Source organism: Crocodylus siamensis, chromosome 7 (genome assembly GCF_052110815.1).
Source record: "Crocodylus siamensis isolate JL-2025a chromosome 7, ASM5211081v1, whole genome shotgun sequence".
Lineage (NCBI taxonomy): Eukaryota > Metazoa > Chordata > Crocodylia > Crocodylidae > Crocodylus > Crocodylus siamensis.
Genome location: NC_143401.1, coordinates 13434814 through 13454838, shown reverse-complemented (window position 1 = coordinate 13454838; position 20025 = coordinate 13434814). Strand labels below are relative to the sequence as shown.

General features: G+C 44.7%; 1 protein-coding gene across 1 annotated transcript; it reads left to right on the top strand.

Annotated features, from left to right (window-relative positions):
- The first annotated feature begins 82 nt into the window (after positions 1-82).
- SNRNP40 (small nuclear ribonucleoprotein U5 subunit 40) lies at positions 83-18882 on the top strand. Its single transcript, XM_090058010.1, has 10 exons — positions 83-311; positions 1205-1334; positions 4032-4125; positions 4873-5038; positions 8913-9035; positions 9730-9850; positions 10918-11000; positions 11432-11493; positions 16610-16713; positions 18395-18882. The coding sequence occupies exons 1-10, from the start codon at positions 159-161 to the stop codon at positions 18442-18444; spliced, it is 1086 nt and encodes a 361-aa protein (XP_089914136.1). The 5' UTR covers positions 83-158; the 3' UTR covers positions 18445-18882.
- The last annotated feature ends 1143 nt before the right edge of the window (positions 18883-20025 follow it).

The following is a 20025-nucleotide window of genomic DNA, read 5'->3' as shown; positions in this document are numbered from 1 at the left end:
GCGCCAGGAAGGAGAGTGGAAGGGGCGGTGTGGCAGGCTCCGGGCCAATCATCGGGGGGAGCCCGGTGGCTGCGCCCAGTTGGCGCAGGGCGGAGGCGGGTCTTTCCCACGCTTCGCTTCCTGTCGCCTCCTAGGCCTGGTTGGAGCCGGCCGCAGTCATGATCGAGCAACAGAAGCGCAAGGCGCCGGGGCCGGGCCCAGGCCCAGGCCCGGAGCTCGCTGTGGTACCTGCAGCGCCCAAACGGCCCCGCCATGAGCTGCTGCTGGGGCCCGGCGCGGGCGGGGCAGCCCCGGGAGCGCTGCTGCAGGCGGTGAGTGCGGGGGGCAGGGCCCGGAGCGGGGGCGGCGTTGCCAGATCCTAAATAGGAAGTTGTCGTATTGGGAAGCCCCAAATGATCATATTTGCTGAAAAACTGTCATGCACTGAATAACAACTTACTATAGTTACTTTATACGACCAAAATTTGCTGGAGGTATTTAAGGTTGTGGCACATGTGCAGTCTGTCAGGATTTGGGTGCCACTGGTCTACAGGAAAACGCAATTGGGACTCGTAGTGGAGACGATATCTTTTTATTAGACTTTTGCAGAGACATTTTTTTGATTTTGCAAAAATTTGTTGGTCTAATAAAAGGTGTCGTCTTGATAACAAATCCTGAGCCTATATTTTGAATGCTTTTACTTGTATTTTCAACAAATATGATCATTTTGAGCTGCCCATACTTTTACTGATCGCACCTCACGCAAGGGTGGGAATTGTCATACAAATGCGATAAGTTATCGTACACCTGACAGTGCTGGATGGGGCCATGAATTGATTCCAGCTGCCTGTTGTTGAGTGGGTCACAGCCCTGTCGTGTCATCCGTCCCGTGTCATCCATCCCGTGTCCTTCCCCCCCCCACACCACGTGCAAGGAGTGAGGGCAGGGGGCCCAGCCTCACGGTGTGCACGGCAGGGGCTATGGGTAGGGGTGGCATCCTGCTCTGGCACCTTTCACAATGTGGAAGCTGCTGCCAGCACCATAAAATCCTAGTTCCACCTCCATCCTGTGGAGTTGGGTATCTCTGCATCCGTTGGGTCGTATCTGCTTCTCGGCCTGACCCCCACCACCCAGCTTTGCTTAGCTGGCACACACAACCAGTGAGAACCCACCCCAGCTGCTTTCAGATGCTTCCTTACCCCTGCCTGCCTTTCCTGTCTTCTAGGGTCCTCCCAGGTGCTCCTCACTGCAGGCTCCTATTATGCTGCTTTCAGGACACGAAGGGGAAGTTTACTGCTGCAAGTTTCACCCCAATGGAAACACCTTGGCCTCCGCAGGATTTGACAGGCTCATCTGTGAGTTGGTAGCCATGTCATACAAATGAACTTCCTAATAGCGCAGGGTGGTGAGCAAAACTGCTGCCCAGGCCAGCAGTTTGAGGCACCATCTTTAACATTAGTTAATGTAAGGGCCTTTGAGCAGCACCCCTTTCAAAGTCTAATTTCTTTATTAGTGGTTGCCTTTTGTTGAGGGGGTGGGGCAGTGGTCAGGCAAGGACCAGCCTGCACTTATCTGCTCACACCTTGTGGCACCCTTCAAAAGATCTTGTGGCACCCCAGAATGTCCTGGCACCCTTCTTGAGAACCACTGGATTATGCCTTCAAGCAGTTGTGCAGCAACTCACCTTGGCAGTGGAGCGAGCATGTCAGCACTCTCATGGCAACACCTATTACACATCAAAGAAGAAATCAAGGTGTTGTTGACCAGTTGAATGCCATTACTGATTGATCTGGGACCCCGTTATGACAAGGTGCATGGTGTGAGATATGCTGTCACAGCAGTTAGGATTGGCTGACTTGATCTTCATGTCAGGTTCCGGTACAGGAACTGAACAGAGGTAGTAGAAAGTAATTTTAGTTTCTTAAGAAAGAATTTCCCCAAACATAATATATTAATGCTTGGTAGGGCAGTAGAGTCAGTTCTTCCTATGGCAGTTAATTCATACATTCTGCTTGGTCTAAGAACATAAATATACTTTAAGTCAGGGGTGTCAAACTCCTCTGGACCCACAAGTTGGATGAGTGGTGTGGAGCCAGTCCACAAACTGGATCCCCCTCCCCCACCCCGCAGCTGCTGAGACTCATGCTACATGTAGCTGGAATGGATGGGAGCAGCAGCTGCGTTTCACACAGTTGCTGGGCTGAACCACATATGCCAACCCCAACAGCTCTTAGACTGTGCTGCACACTGCATCTGCTCTGGCCAGTCTGGGGCCTCTGCTGCACATAGTACCAACAAACATTGCATGCAGTGCAGGTCTTGGACCAGCTGAAGTGGACTGACTGTACCACATGTGGTCCCTGCTTTGGGATCCATGCCACACAGCATGGGTCCCAGACTGACTGGAGCAGCCACCAAATCAGACATGCTTGTAGAGGCAGGAAGGGGAGGGGGTCCATAGGCCTGTTCTGGCCCATGGACCAGCCTCAAGTGATGTTCCCCATGTGTGTGATTAGATCCAGGGACGACCCTGGGGACAGCCCCAAGGCCAGAAGGCAGGGCTCTGTGGGCTGCATGTTTGATGCCCCTGACTTAATATAAGAACCTTGTTGCACCTCACGCTCTGAACCACAAAAATGTTGATTACTGTTAGTGCTAGCTTGAGTTTGGAGCAGTCACATTTCAGGCCAGCAAGGGCCTAGGGGATTGTAAAGTAAGAATCTCTCCTCCCCTCCAATTCCAAGTTTGCCCCCAGGGCTCCCTCAGTTTACCACTGCCCATTAGAATTCCCTCCTGCCCTCATCTACTTGAGGCTGCTTGGCTGACTGTCCCAAGGGAGCAGGCAGGAAAGGGTTAACATACCTGCCTAGTATGCTGCTGCTGCTCTCTGTGCAGATTCATCCCAGAGGCTCTAGGTAGAGCAGGAACCCAGAGAGCAGCAGCAGCAGCAGTGTACTGCTTCCCTGCCTGGTTAACCCTTCCTTGCCTGCTCCCCATGGACAGATAGCATGGGTACATAGTCCAGGGTTTAAAGATCTAGGATCTGCCCAAAATTACTATGCCACAAGGCTCTAAGTTTTCCACCCATCTCAGCCAGATAGGGCTTGCATTAAGCCTATGCATCATTTGAAGACTTTCTAGTTGAAAACTTGTATTTGTAGAGCTCTCCAATTATTGCAGATGCTATGTTTTAGTGAGTTGTGAGAGCATTGCTTTGGGGACTTCAGCAAACTGGTATTGATCTCTCTGATCATCAGGGTTAGAGAGTAGTAATCAATGACTCAGTGTCTAGTTGGCAGCTGGTATCAAAGTGGAGTGCCACAGAGGTTGGTCCTGGGGCTAATTTTGTTCAGTGTCTTCATCAGTGACCTGGAAGATGGCATAGAGTGCACCCTCAGCAAGTTTGCAGATGACACCAAGCTGGGGGGAGTAGTAGATATGCTGGAGGGTAGGGCTAGGATTCAGAGTGACCTAGACAAATTGGAGGATTGGGCCAAAAGAAATCTCATGAGGTTCAACAAGGACAAGTGCAAAGTCCTGCACTTAAGACGGAATAGTCCTATGCTCCGGTACAGGCTGGGGGCTGACTGGCTGGGCAACATCTCTGCAGAGAACTATCTGGGGGCACATAGCTTATGAAGAAAAACTGAGGGAACTGGGTTTATTTAGTCTAGAGAAGAGAAGACAGAGGTGGGATTTAATAGAAGCCTTCAAGTACCTGTAGTAGGGTTCAAAAGAAGATGGAACTAGATTTTTCTTATTGGTGGCAGATGACAGAACAAGGAGCACCTGTCTCAAGGTAGAGCAAGGGTAGTTTAGGTTAGATCTTAGGAAGACTTTTCTCACTAGGAGGGTAGTAAAACACTGGAACAGGTAACCCAGAAAACTGGCAGAAGCTCCATCCTTAGCTATTTTTAAAACCTGGCTAGACGAAGCTTTGGCTGGGATGATTAGAATGATCTAGTTGGGGATGGTCCTGCTTTGCACTAGATGACCTCCTGAGGTCCCTTCCATCACTAACTTTTCATGATTCTCTCTTGCTTTCTCCTTAGTGTTGTGGAATGTGTATGGAGATTGTGATAACTATGCTACTCTGAAAGGGCACAGCGGCGCAGTTATGGAGTTGCACTATAATACTGATGGCAGGTAAGTTGCAAGGAACTGATTTGATTTATTATTTGCTCATTTAACTCCTGTTTTTTTAATTCTGCAAAATGTTTTAGGGGAGAGTTTTCATGAAAGGTGCTGCCACATGTACTTGTCCTTTTTTAGTCTTGGGCAGAGGTTGGAAAATACCCCAGGCAAGTAGGAACCTGTTGCTAGTAAGTGTAAGCTATTGCATACCTCCTTGGTTACCTCTTCAGTACCTATAAGCATGGGAGCTAGTTCCTCTGAATCAGAACTTCCTAGACTTTAAATGCTGTTCGCTCTCCTTTTCGGCATCTATTCTCTGCCACTGTGTGACACAGGATACTGGGCAAGATAGACGTATTGTCTGATGTAGTGAATGACCATTCTTATGTCTTCTCTACTACCCCTGCAATTATTGAAGACATTAATTAATTTGGGAAGATGACTCCCACGATCAGACACTATATCAGGTTACAGAAGATTCTTCCTTTCCACCATCAGACCAAGTAATGCTGGGAAGAGAAGAGCCAGTATATTCCCTTCTAGTAAGTGCAGAGAGGGGCGTATTCAGAGTAGGTTTTTTCACTATCAGACTAGCTCAGACCCTGCTAAAGTAACTTATAAGGCATCTTTTGTATTTGCCTCTGAGTGTTGGACTTAAGTCTACACAGCAGCATTCCTGTTGGAGTTTGGGAGTAAATGAAGAGAGTAGAGTTTCAGAATGTCATAGCTATTCCTTTTCTTTCTCTTTCTCTCCCATAGCATGCTCTTCTCAGCATCTACAGATAAAACAGTAGCTGTATGGGATAGTGAGACGGGAGAAAGAGTGAAAAGGCTGAAGGGGCATACATCATTTGTTAACTCCTGTTACCCAGCCAGGAGGGGACCCCAGCTTGTCTGCACAGGCAGTGATGATGGGACAGTAAAGGTCAGTACTATGTGTGTTTTGATGGCTGCAGTGATGAAAAGCATACTAAGAAATACTGACTAAAAAACTAAATAAAAATTTTGAATAACACACTTGAACAGCAGTGATCTTTGCACAAATAATTGAAGGAAATGCTTTTTCTTCTGACTTCTTTTATTCCAGAATGCTAGGAGACTGTGGCGTCAGCACCTACACAGTGAAATGGGTCACTAACTGTCTGGAGGGCTGCACCCAGAGAGTGGCGGTGGGATGGGTCTTATTCGACCTGGAGGGATGTGGGCAGTGGGGTTCCGCAGGACTCAGTCCTCGGGCCCACGCTTGTTCAACATCTTCATCAACGAGTTGGACGAGGGGGTAAAAAGCACCCTGTTCAAATTCACAGACGACACTAAGATGTGGGGAGAAGTGGGCACGCTTGACGGGAGAAACAGGCTGCAGTCGGATCTAGACAGGTTACGGGATGGGCGGACAAGAACAGGATGGGTTTCAACACTGGCAAGTGCAAGGTGATGCACCTGGGGAGGAAGAACCAGCAGCATACCTGCAAGCTGGGGAACTCTCTTCTCATCAGTGCAGAGGCAGAAAAGGATCTTGGAGTCATTATTGATGCCAGAATGAACATGGGCCGACAGTGTGGAGATGCGGTCAGGAACGCCAACCTTACCTTGTCATGCATCCACAGATGCATCTCAGGCAGGTCCAAGGAGGTGATCCTCCCCCTCTATGCAACACTGGTCAGGCCACAGTTGGAGTACTGCATCCAGTTCTTGGCGCTACACTTCCAGAGGGATGTGAACAACATGGAGAGGGTCCAGAGGAGGGCCACCCACATAATCGGGGCAGCAGGGCAGGCCCTACAAGGAGAGGCTAAGGAACCTGAACCTATTCAGCCTCTACAAGAGAAGGCTGAGGGGGGATCTATAAATGCTGACCTCATGAAGGAACACCTTGAGAAGTCAGCCGGCCCTGACAGTCTGCACCCCAGGGTACTCAAGGAGCTGGCGAGCGTCATAGCCCAGCCGCTGGCACGGATCTTTGAAAACTCCTGGTGCTCTGGTGTAGTGCCCGAAGACTGGAGGAAGGCCAATGTGGTGCCGATCTTCAAGAAAGGGAGGAGAGTGGATCCGGCTAACTACAGGCCCATTAGCCTGACTTCTATCCTGGGGAAGATCTTAGAAAAGTTTATTAAGGAGGCCATCCTTGATGGACTGGCCCAGGCTAACATCCTAAGGGATAGCCAGCATGGGTTTGTTATGGGTAGGTCTTGTTTGACCAATCTCATTTCCTTCTACAACCAGGTGACCTATCACCTGGACAAGGGAGCAGAGATTGATGTCATATATCTTGACATCAAAAAAGCTTTTGATCTGGTATCCCATGATCACCTCTTGGCCAAACTGGCCAGTTGTGGCCTTGGCTCCACCATGATCTGCTGGCTGGGAAATTGGCTCCGTGGTCGGACCCAGAGGGTTGTAATTGATGGCAGTCACTCATCGTGGTGCCCTGTGACCAGCGGGGTCCCTCAAGGCCCTGTCCTTGGACCCATACTGTTCAACATCTTCATTAATGATGTGGACATTGGAGTCAGGAGTGGACTGGCCGAGTTCGCCGATGACACCAAACTTTGGGGCAAAGCATCCACGCCAGAAGATAGGCGGGTGATCCAGGCTGACCTGGACAAGCTCAGCAAATGGGCAGACGAGAACCTCATGGTGTTTCACACCGAAAAATGCAAGGTTCTCCACCTTGGGAGGAAAAACCTGCAGCATCCTTATAGGCTTGGCAGTGCTACGTTGGATAGCACTACAGAAGAAAGAGACTTGGGGGTCATCATTGACCACAAGATGAACATGAGCCTCCAATGTGATGCTGCGGCTAGTAAAGCGACCAAAACGCTGGCTTGCATCCATAGATGCTTCTCGGTCATTCTCCCCTTGTACTCGGCCTTGGTGAGGCCGCAGCTGGAGTACTGCGTCCAGTCTTGGGCTCCACAATTCAAAAAGGATGTGGAGAAGCTTGAGAGTCCAGAGGAGAGCCACGCGCATGATCAGAGGTCAGGAAAACAGATCTTACGATGCTAGGCTGAGAGACATGGGACTCTTTAGCCTGGAAAAGCGTAGGCTCAGGGGTGATCTGATGGCCACCTATAAGTTTATCAAGGGGTGACCACCAGGATCTGGGGGAACGATTGTTCACCAGAGCGCCCCAAGGGATGACGAGGTCGAACGGTCACAAGCTCCTGCAAGACCGTTTCAGGCTGGACATAAGGAAGAATTTCTTTACTGTCCGAGCCCCCAAGGTCTGGAACAGTCTGCCAGCGGAGGTGGTTCAAGCACCTACATTGAACACCTTCAGGAATAAATTGGATGCTTATCTTGCTGGGATCCTATGACCCCAGCTGACTTCCTACCCTTTGGGCAGGGGGCTGGACTCGATGATCTCTTGCGGTCCCTTCCAGCCCTGATGTCTATGAAATCTAGTGGCTGTTTACAAACTAGTCAGGGGGGACCAGCAGGCATTGGGGGAGTCCCTGTTCCCCCAAGCACTCCCAGGAGTGACAAGAAATAACGGTCACAAGCTGGCAGAGGATAGATTCAGGTTAGATATCAGGAGGCACTACTTCACAGTCAGGGCGGCTAGGATCTGGAACCAACTTCCAAGAGAAGTGGTGCTGGCTCCTACCCTGGGGGTCTTTAAGAGGAGGCTAGGGGAACACCTTGCTGGGGTCATTTGACCCCAGTACTGTTTCCTGCCATGGCAGGGGGTCGGACTTGATCAGCTCAGGTCCCTTCTGACCCTACCAACTGAAACTATAAATTCCAACTTGATTCAGCTCAGTAACTTCCCTAATTATTTTTACGCATTAGTCATGAAATGATTTGGAGAAATAGGACTCACCCATTTAAAAACACATATAGTAAAAGCTTTCTTATCCAGCACCCGTGGGGAATGGTGGGTGCCAGATAACAAAATACGCCAGTTAATGGAGAGGCCTGAACAGGCGTCTTTGTCGGTTTGGGCTGCTGTCCCTTCCATGGGCCCTGAGGGGCAGGGAGGTGGTCCCTGCGCAGAATGCTATGCCCTGGGCCTTAGGGGCTTGCCAGCTCAGGCTGCTTTGCCCTGGGCCATGGGGGCTGGCGAAACTGGAAGTGCCACCGTGGGCACTTATGGTTTCGCTTTTACCTTACACGCCAGCATGCCGGTTAATGGAGCATGCCGGCTTGTAAGGTGCCGGACAGCGCAGCTTTTACTGTATTAGGAAAGAACATGAGAATACAATTGGAAAAAGGATTTCTATCTTTCTTTCCTTTTTTCCTAGAACAAAACAACTAAATAGATCAGGTTCTGCCCTTAGTCTTGCTCTTATAGATTCATTAGTTAGCAGCTTAAATAGCAAGCATGTAAAATAGAAATGTATAGTTCATCATACATCCTGCAACTCATGCGCAAGTCTAAGGGGGAAGAAGAAAATGCTACAGAAAAGTGCATGTATCCATTTAACCCAAGAAATTAATAATTTAAGGTTGGGTCTCTGAATCTGTACAGTGCCAATAATGTGTGTAGTGCTTTATAATTAACTTTGTGCTAGGAATACTAAATAAAGAAATGTATCCAAGTTAGTTTCATGTTTATTTCCAAATGTAGCCCAAATCATACCCCCTCCCTTTCAGAACATTTCCCCCCTTCCTCCCCCAAAAAGAAAATACATTTTAAAAAGTCTAACGTGATGTTAGGACCATAGGCTTTGTTGAGGTCCTTCAAGAGTTCTCACCCAGATTGAATCCTTTAGCACTTTGGTTTGTGAGCATCTTACTGTAGTTGTACTATGAAATATGCATTATAATTTAAATTGTCGTTTCCCTTGTTCTTTCAGCTGTGGGATATCAGGAAAAAAGCTGCTGTCCAGACATTTCAAAATACTTATCAGGTATTGGCAGTAACCTTCAATGACACCAGTGACCAAATTATCTCAGGAGGCATAGACAATGATATCAAGGTATGCTGTCTCTTTTATCTTACTTGTCCGTTGTAATCATCACAAAATTAGATTCCCAAAACCTTTTGGGGAGAACATTCATATTATATTGGGTATAATGGACACAACTTGGTGGTGACTGAAGTCTGACACTTGATTATAATTGTGTGGATTGGAGAACTAGGTTGACTTGTCCTCTGTAAGTTTACACTGTTTCCAGGCTTTGCTTTAGTTTTTACAAGGATATGTTTTATCTTCAATTAAGTAAGAAAAGAGTTGGTATATGTTTACGGTCAACTTTAGTGATTTCATTTTAAACTAATTGGCTATTCCTGAATCAGTACAACAATTCTAACATGCTTATTTGGTCAGACAGCAGTACTGTCTCAGAGACATAGGTTTCATTCTCATCTGAGACTTGGGCACATTGGTTCAGGGCATGGGGAGTCCCACCCTTGTGAAATACATTGCTTAAAGGTAGTGCTGAAATGACAACCTCTCCTTGACAGGTAAAAGCATAAAGGCTCCATTATAGCTATTTAAGTAAGAACAGAGCATAACACCTGGCTACCACCTCCTCTCTGTCAAATCTATCTGTTTTGTGGATTCAGGTTCCAGAGTCATCAGGCTGCTCCTTCCACCAGTCTGTATTTACTTGCACTTACTGCTATTTTGCTCTCCATTAATGTAACATGTATGTATGCTTTTCCTAAAGGTATGGGATCTTCGCCAGAACAAACTAACATACACAATGAGAGGGCACGCAGACTCAGTAACTGGCCTCAGTCTCAGTTCAGAAGGCTCTTACTTGCTTTCCAATGCAATGGACAACACAGGTAATTTCCACTGTTTCTGTCTTTCAGTAAAAACACAGGCAGGGAGGCAGACATCACAGAGAGATTCAGCTGGTTTAGAAGTGGAATTGCATTGTGTTCTGGGAGGAGTACTGTAACTTGATGCAACTGTCCAGCTGAACACAGAAAGAGCTGGGCTAGTCTTCTGATACACAGATGATGGCCTGGGGTCCTGCATGAGTTGTAGTTTCAGTGTTAGAGAATCTTTGCATACAGTTACGCTCTTTTGCAGCCAGTAGGGCTCATCATCTCTTCATCTCAAAGAGAAATGAAAGCAGCTCCTCATAAGTTACTTTGGAACAGATGAGAAAGTGCTTGGGAATGTTCAGTGGGGGAGTAACCCCACTTCTGTTCAGGTCAAAACAAATTTGTCTGTCTCCCAGTTCCATGATTTTTGGCAAAAGCCAGTTGATTCAGCAGCAACCCAAACACAATAAATCTGAATGTGAGTCTCAGGGTTTGGGATCAGAAATGCCTTCCTGTGCTGAAGTGTGACACGGTTCTCTGAAATATGTACTGAATGAAGGATGGAAATTCAAACTTAATTCCAATTTCCCTACTTGTGATAGGGGGAGGGGGACAGGGAAGGGATTTGACTTAGATAAAATTGCTTGAATGTAACTGATAATTTAATTCATTTTTGATAGTATATATGCTTAAAACAGAAAAGAGCTAAAAGCCCTCCCCAACAAATATGGCTTACTTTGTGTAATAGTTTTTTGAATGAGTAGTTTTGATATGAGTATTAATTTTAAAAATAGCACTTAAATATTGCAGTTGTTCTATAACTCTCAAAGCACTTAACCAAGGTTTTTTTAAAAGCAATTGGATATATGATTTGCCTGAACTGATGTGGTAGGTCAGGGACAGAGCCGGCCATAGAACCCAGGAGTTCCAGTAAAGTCTCAGTTCATTAGAAAATGCTTGTAAAAGAAAATAAATAATTTCTGGAGGCTTGCTAATCCCATCGTCTCTGGTGTGCAGAGGTTGCTGGCACCCAGTTTTATGGTGGCCTTTAGCTAATTGCTGATAGCTGTGCTCTGTTACAGTTCGTATCTGGGATGTGCGTCCATTTGCCCCTAAAGAGAGGTGTGTAAAGATATTCCAGGGGAATGTACATAACTTTGAGAAGGTGAGTACACTACCAAGTGTAGTAGTGCTTGCTTATGAAGCACTACCACTGTCCATTAACTTGTCTGTAAATTGTTTTTAAGATCAAAATATAAACCAGAAAAGCTTTAATAAGGACGAAGGATAAGATTAATGTGTAAAGTGGGATTCCAATTAAAGTCACAGTAACAAGATTTCTTTGCTCGGTTCAGCTATAATTAGCTGTAAATTAGACATTTTCCACATTTAGTATCTAGTTTGTGTAAAATAACAAGACACTGGATATTTCCAGCAATAAAATACAACCTGTAATTACAGGCACATCTTCCAAAGGGAGATCATTAAAGTGGGGTATGTGATATTTAAAGTCTCTTGTGGTGACTTTATTTCAAGTAAAAGGGAAAACTAAATCTTGTTTCATAAGTGGAAACATGTATTCTTGGTTTTGTTCAGAATCTTCTGAGATGTTCATGGTCACCAGATGGGAGTAAAATTGCAGGCGGGTCAGCAGACCGGTAAGTTAATCATCCTGCGTCACCTTCCACCCCAAAGTATTTTAGAGGCATCAGCACAGCTTAACCCTGGGAATCCTATACTAGTAAACTAGTTTTCCAAATGAGGAAGGAGAGGCACATACAGTTCACAAGATCAGAGGCAGGACTGGGAATGAAATTACTAGTCCAAACACAGCAGGCCATCAATGCAATAATATAGAGGTATTTTGTGTTGCCATGATATCTGTGACAGATTGATTATATTCTCTGCCCGTTAACCTTAAGGGTGGTAAGCCTTCAAGAATAAACAGAACCAGGTTTAGAAGCAACTTTACGGTGCCAGCTAAAATGTGGTTGAAAAGGAATGTTCTGTAGCATATCTGAGTCTCTTGGAGCACTAGATGTACGCTGCGGTAGAAGCACCATAATCAGATGGCTTGTGTATCACTACGTTCAGCTGAACTGAAAATGAACCAAAGGATCAGAAGCAGAGCTAGATTGCTGTGTGTTGAGCTGTGTGAGCAATGTTCAGTGGAGTACTCAAGGGGTCTCTGCTAGCTTTATTTCAATTTTATATTATTGCTAATGATTTTGAAAGAGTAAAAATGTGTATAAATTAGCCTCCTCTGGGATTTGAAATAGGAAGGTGCTGTAAACAAAGGACAACCAAGGAGGAGAACAGAGTAATCCAAAAAAGTCAGATTGCGGCATGGGATAAGATGAAGTTGGATGCTAACACAGCTGGAAGGAACTCCTCTAAATGCACATTGAGTGGTATACAGATCCTTGGCAAGTACAGATTCAAAATGGGCATAAGGGCAGGTGCAGTCAGCAGAAAAACAAGCTTATAATAATGTGTAAGGGGAGGAATTCTTGATTTTGTTGTCTAGTTACGTAAGGACCAGCTGGTGGACCAAGTGACCTTGGTATGACACCTTCTCCAAGTGCATGTAATGGTAATTCGTTACTACTTATACAGTAGAGCTACTATTATTTGTTAGTGCTGTGGCTGGTCCTGAACTGAGGATTCGATATAAAAGTCAGAGGTATTAAGTTAGTTCCCTAGGTGCTCGGTGCAGTCCCACAACCTGAAGTAAACTCAACAGTGGCAGGAGATATGAGGCCAGTATCTAATATTTCTGCCTATGTGTCTGCCAAGAGTCTTTTTGTTAAAGCCCTGGTAGGAAAGCAAAATGAAAATAATTGTTCTGCTTCTTTTGAGGTGTAAAAGTTGGTTGCCAACTATTGATTGGCTTCCTGCAGTATTGCATGGACCTTACACTGGCTAAATTTAGATAGTTATTTTATACATATTAGACTCTCTGTCTGCTGAGCCTTGAAGAGCTTGTTGTGGTGAAAAGATCCAATTAGAAGTGCCATCCCTCTCCCCCACAACATTAAAGAAAATATACAGCAGGAGGAAATGTTTTAGAGCAAAGATTTGTCACAGTTCTCACCTTCTGAGTTTAAATAGCCTGACTCTGGTTTAAATAGATACTCCATGAAGTAAGCATTCACACCTAAGTCACATGCTTGTTTTCAGCATATATTTCCCTCTTACTTGTTTCATTAAAACAATTTATAGACTGCTTCCAGCCTCAAAAGGGAGTACTTTTTACAGAGCAGATCTACTCTGTACCTCTTCAAACGGACCTACTTGATTGACAAAGATGAGTTAGCCCAGTAGAGTCAGCAAGGAGAGAGCTGGATTCTGTTTCAGCTAAATGTTAATAAAATTTTAAATGCTGGGAAAATTCTACCTTCAGTTAGCTCTGTAAACCCCTACTGCAGACTGTAAGATTGAACAGGTGCTACTGGGCACATCGACACGTGCATATTAATGTGACTCAGTAAATTCAAGTGCATATTGCACCAGAGTCTATTGTTCTCAGATGCTGCATTTATACATGTACCCAGGACCACAGCAAGTTGAGCTGGGTTGGAGCAGCCCCAGGTGGTAGAGGGCTCAAGGATCAACCAGGCCAGGGCTGTTCCAACCTGGCTCAGTGTGCTGCGTAGAAGCTGGTTTGGGCATAAGGGTTTTCCATTGCAAGACTAGCTGCCAGGCAGCTCCTGCACTGAAGCACCCTTGTGCCCCAGCCAGCCGTATCAGCGTTTATATATGCAGTGCTGCAGAGTAAAAAAACACAACAGAATAGTACTTGCATCTACAAGTACTACCCTGCTGCGGAATTTATTAGTTTCCTGCAGCCTAATAGGACCACACATATAGCCTCAGAGACATTTACCGGGGAGCTAATTAGCCCTTCAGCAGCAAACGTCTCGTGTAGATATGCCTGCTGAGGAATTGGTCTGCAAAGTCTCAATTTCTGATAATAATGCATAAGTAAGTGGCATCCAGATTTGTTGGCATAGCCAGTGAAAAGAGTTTAATGCAGAGGATGTTGGCTGCAAGGTTGAGACTAGAAACATGGAGCTGCCCAGTTCCATTTACAGAAACATCTTTTTTCAGTGGCATAGCATGGTAGCTGGCTTTTACTCACTATTTTTTGGTTGTCGTTCTTGTCTGATTATCTTTTGTGTTCCCATTCTTTGCAGTGTCCCCTTTGGACCCAGCAATGCCTTTTGCCTTGAGTGCAGCAGATCCAGTATCCACAGTTAGACAAGCCAATTACTAGACTGTCAAAAATCTTTTCCTACCTAATAGAATTAGTCTTAGATGCTGGTCACTTCCATGAACAATTCTTCTTTCTTCTAATGTTTCCAAGGCAAAGCAAAATGAGACGGCAGTCTAAATGTAGTCCATAATTGGCAGCCTTCCTAAACCCATGTCACTGGTTTTTTATTTTTTTTTTTTAAAGAGATGTGAACTTTGTTACAAGTAGTGTTTCATGTGGTAAAGCACTTATGGTATATTTGAAAGGAAGTGGTTCAAGCAGGATATAATGTAGCCTTGCCCAGTTCATAATGCTTCTTTCAGAATAGCTCTTTCCATTCTGATAGACAAAAAGTACTCCTATAAAATCTCACTGTAGCTGAGGTCAAAACACCACCTTGTTTTTCAGTAAAATGTGTGTTAACAAATTGGCTAATGACATACAAAGTGAAGAGCATTTCCAACAAGGAAAAAATGTTTCTGCACAAATTTGCATTCTGGAGTGTTGATATGTAATGGGTTTTTATCCCTCTTTAAATGCAGACTGTTTATAAACATAATGTCCTTAAAAGTTGAACTTCTCATAGTGTCAGCAGTTTATTTTTGAACCATTATATGAAGTGTTTGAGCATCTCTTTCACAGTGTCCTTTAAGCAAGGTGATGGAGCCAGGAAAGGTGGAAGCAGGAGAGGTAGAGGGAGATATGTGGAAAGGGTGATCAGATGGGCTTTGTGAAAATCTGGTCAACTCTAATAATTTTATAGTGCTTAGTAGTAAATTGTGGCTTTGTAGCTGCATGGGAAATGGCCTTTTTCTATGAAGGGGGTATGTAGAGGAATTAAACTAGTTTTGGCTGGTTGTTTCTTGCCCTTCTCCTGTAAAAGATCTCTGACTCAGTAGACGTGCATGTTCCGTGCCCACATGTGAGAACTCGAACTGGTAAGGCTTGGTATTGTGCTCTTCTCAGTATGGGAGTAATGCCTTCTGTTAGCCAGATTTTAAGTCCCACTTAGTCCCAGAAGCGTGTAAAACTCAGTAGGTGTCTCCTGGTTTCTCCTGAGTATTTTCTAGGTGCCTGTGATGTAATAACTTAGCGGTTAGGAAACAGGACACCTGGGCTCTAGGCTCTCCTCATCCAGGAGAGGTTCAGCACTACTTCTCCCAAGTCTCGGGAGAGCACACTAACCACCAAGCTGTAGGCTAGGCTATGTGTGAGCCCCCTTCCCTGATTCCTATTGAAGATGTGCTGCTGTTCAGCTAGGATTTCAAGATTCAGAGGCCAGGAAGACAGAGCACAAGGGGTAGCCTGACTCTCCAGCCTGGCATTAGGACACTGTCCTTTGAGGTTGGGGTAGTCCTGGGCTCATCATTCTAGGATTATTTCTGTGGGATTTGTAATTAAATTGAGTGATGGTAACATGCAGTAGGAACAGAACTAGAAGTCAGGATTCCCTCTTTCCAAATGAGTGTCCCAGGCTACAGTATCTGGGTCCTGTTCTGACCCTATAAATATTGCATTTCCCTATTGCACGGTGGTAACTCCCACCTTATCTATAGCTGGGTGGTTAGGACACTCCTTGGAGGTTGGAATTTGATTTGACAACCTCTTCCCTCCCAAAGCTGAGGACTTTTTCTCAAATCCAAGTTTCCCATGTCCTCGGCAGTCCTACCCATAAGAGCACAGGTATTAAGTCCCTGGCCCATGAGGCCCCCCATAGGCTGTGACCCTGTGCACTAGACTGGGGCAGTGTGGGGACCCAGAGCCCAATCCCAAAATTTGGGGGCTGATCTGGCCCTGCACCATTAATCTGGATTAAGAGGCCAAAATGTTGAGCACTACTGCACTAAACTATGTAACATGGTAAATTGTTCCTTCTCCTCCCTCTTCCCCAGCTGGGTCTTTAAAGGAAAACACTGTATGCTCATCTCCACTCCTGAAACAAACAGTTGTGGGTCCTTGTTCGGAGTCCAGAGTCCGTCGTACGCTTGGCTTTCTCAGGAAAGAAAGCTCCTGCTTGGAGCCTGGGTGCCTAAGGGCTTCAAGGAGAGTGTATGCATTCATATAAACCCTTTGGCTTAGCATTTCCTATAGGCTAGGTTTAGGTGGCTTCCCATTAAGTGTGCATGTTTTGGATCACCCTTCTGGGGTACTGAACCCTCCTTGTGCCCCATAGATGGAGTCTAGCTTCTTGATCTTCATTACTGCATTCCACTTTGGAAAACAGGTGCCTGAAAGTTAGGCACTGCAGCACCTCATTTGTAAGCACATAAGTCTCTTTTTATTGGATTTAATCCTTACTTCCCAGCCTGAAAGTTATCCAGTCCTTGTGGTTTCCTGAACCCAGTGATGTGGTTTAATTTCAGAAAATCCACAGTTTGTAAAATTGGAAAACAGAATTGTAATTATTAAAGTGTAACTGGAGAAGTGTTACAAAATTCAGGCAGGTTAGGGGCAGTTGCTTTCCTTTTCTATGTCTTACCATTGGGAAGTTTCACACTCTTAATGATTGTATCTTGCAGGTTTGTTTATGTGTGGGACACAACCTCCAGGAGAATTCTCTACAAATTGCCAGGCCATGCTGGCTCAGTAAATGAGGTGGCTTTCCATCCAGAGGAACCAATTAGTAAGTCTTGTTGAATTGTCAATAAGCTAAAGTCTCCTGGGGAAATGGGACTAACTACTGAAACATTTCTGGACCTAGTAGTACTGGAATGACTTCCCAAGAGCCCCAAAGAAGGGCTTTTTGTTGTAGGATTTGTATAAGCAGCAGTGCTGCATTGAGCAAACAGCATAACTCAGCCATATTTACTTTCATTTATTCTACCTGGGATGAGTTGCATTGCTCTGGTGATGTTTGATTTCCCCCTAGCATAAACCCATCACACCCGGAAGTTGTGCCGTCTTGATTTCAGGGTCTGAGTGTGTTAGGAAGAATTAGTTTTGACCTTGAGAGTTGTTGGTTCTTGAAATGCCCTGTTCCAAGAACTAGTAACAGAATTCACAATACTAGGATTCACATGAGGACAGGGGAAGATTTAACCCAGTCAGCATTGATAACATTTCCATAGCCATGTTAACCATGCTGTGCATTAGCTGAAACCATTCTGAACATCAGTTTCTTAGGACTATCTTCTGTAGTGCAGAGAGGGCTGCAGTGACATTTGTTTCCATGGAAACAAAGACCTGTTGGCTGTAGGATAGGTCACTACATTACACTGGTCAGGAGGCTGACATAAGTAGCCCTTGTAAGAGTAACTGGAAGCTGCTTTTTCCCAAAAATGAAAATACGAGGAGAGGTTTGGGTGCATGAATTGAGTGCAATGAGTTATGAGTTTCTATCTTGGTTATTCACTGCTCTGCATTTGGATCAGAGAGTGCTAAAGAAAAGAAGCAATCTTGACCCTTTGGTGCAGAACAAATAATTGTAATTGCAACCAGCTAAGCTCCTCGGTGAATCGTCATTCATCTCAAAAAAAGAAATCTGTCCTCTCATTGCACAGAGGTTTATACAGCTGACGCCTGGTAAACGTCAAAGAGAATTCATCTTGTAAATTGCTCTGCTTGCCCCAAAATTCAGACTTCTTCATAGTGAGGAGCTTAGTTTTTCAAACCATAATGAGATTGTGGACCTAACTGTAAAGTCCATATGCAAGAGAAAAGAACATCTCCCATTGACTTGCCTGGAAGACTGGCTTTTGTATGGGGGGGAGGTATCATGTCTGGATAGAGAGTTCTCAAATGTGATAATGCACTGAATCCAGAGAACATCCACTTCTGAATTAAAGGTAGAGCAGTGTTTCATTATGCTTGAATGATAGCTGCATTGTACTTTTATGACTTGCGGTAAACAAGAATAATGGCCCTTAGAGGCTTTTTTATAAAAGCATTGCTCCCTCTAGTGGCCTGCAACCTGAATTATAGTACTTAATTCTTGCAATCTGAAGTCATTTTTCTTTGGAAAAAAGCATTTTTTGTGACATTTCATTGCTATTTTATTGCCTTAAAAAAAACCAGCAAGGAGATTAATACAGGCAGGCAATAACTGTATAAGCAGCATTATAACTTAATAGGAAATACACTCCCAAATATACCTTGGGGTAGAAAAATAACAATGAGAACATGGAAAACTTGGTAAGCTGCCAGTAAATTGATAATTATGCCAAGCATTTCTGAGGAGAAAATAAGTTTGGTTCAAAATTTACTTTATGTAGTCAAGTGAAATAAGTGCTCAGGATCCATTTGTCTTTAATTTAGTAGCTAAGCTCTCCTGTGACTCCTAACTTTCTGTGTTTCCTCCTTCCCAGTACTCTCTGCCTCCAGTGACAAAAGACTGTACATGGGAGAGATCCAGTGAAGCAGAAGAACAGATGACTTCATGTCTGCCCTCAACACCTTTGGGTTGCAGAAGTAGAAATGAGTTGCCTCTAACCACTGCTGGCCCATTCAGACAATGCAGTAACCAAAAATATTGAGCCATCTTCATTTGCAGAGTGATATTTATTATCTCTTCTCCAACAAGACATCAGATAAGCACTATTTGGATACTCCTACCACACAGAAAAATAGACTTCTTGGTGGGAAGAGAGTCAGAAAATGGAGTGTAGTCTAAGTCTTTTACAATTTTCAAGACATGTTTTTCAGTACCAGGTGCAGAAGATGCTGTTGGGCTGTTCCCAAATAACTCAAAATTTGTTGTAATATGTGTTAAAATTCAGTGGCTTGTATATTTCCTGGCCAGGATTTCTTTGTTTTTATACAGAAAAACTGAATAGACAACTTTTTACAAGAATTGGATGATGGAATTTGTTGCTATGTTTGTTTTCTATTGTGTAGCTCTGAACTGGGGAAACTTGTGTTAAGGTAATGGGAAACTTTAGAGGAGCAGCCTCTTTTTTTAGAGCAATAAGAGTGACCACACTGGAAACAGCTTATTTCCACTCAAAATGAAAACAGGATTCAGCAGTTGCCAAATCACTATGTGCCATAAATAACCTTTACAAAGGACAGAAATATCTAGTAAAAGTGCAGAGAACTTAATAATCAGCAGTTAAAGGTGTCAGCCCAGTCACTCTTGCTCTCTCTCCATATGCTTGGTCTTTGAGAGTAATGTCAAGCATCCTGAGCTGGATGAGAGTGACTAGTAGCAAGGTTTTCAAGCAGATTAGACTGTGCGTGTGTCAGCTTGGCCCACGTCAGGGTTGTTACTGTTATGTCAGCAGACTTCCTCTCAAGCTGATAAGAGTGCCTTCCCAACCAACTACAGTTCCTGTTGCTGGAAGTCTGCATCAGGGCAGCTATGGCCAAGGGGTACAGTTAGAGCTCTTTTCCCTCTGGTCTCATCCTTGACTACGAGTTCAAATTTTGTCCATCACCCTCCTTTAGCACTTAAAATAGCTCTCCCTAAGGTACAGTAAATGGGATTAGGGAGTGAAAGTGAGCCCATGGAAGTTTTCCAGGGATGCCTCTTGCCATTCTTCGTCTGACATTGCTTCTCTCCATGGTTGCATTGGTGCCTGTGTGTAGGTGTTTGGGTGAGAGCTCTGTTCTGTTGTGGTTTCTTTTAACAAGGTACCTACTTCATTTGAATGGAAGGATTTTGTGTGTGCATGCTGGTCACAAATACTGTTGTAGCCTGCCTTACTGTCTTAGCCTGTCCTTTCCAAAAAGTGCTGTCATTAGCTTTCTATCATACTACTGACTCTTGTGTGTCTAGATTTACTTGTCTGCTCCCCTGGGCTGCCTGATAGTGGTTGTAGATGAGAAACTGTAAAGATTGGTTTTATTTTTCTGGCAGGCATTTGGGTCTATAAATCAAAAGTTAAGTTCTTCTCATTCCATACAACATAAACTTGTCCTGTGGCCACAACATTCTTAAAGGGAGTGATGGAACTTACGTTTTTGGTGACATGCTCCTGAATGTGCCCATGTGTTACCA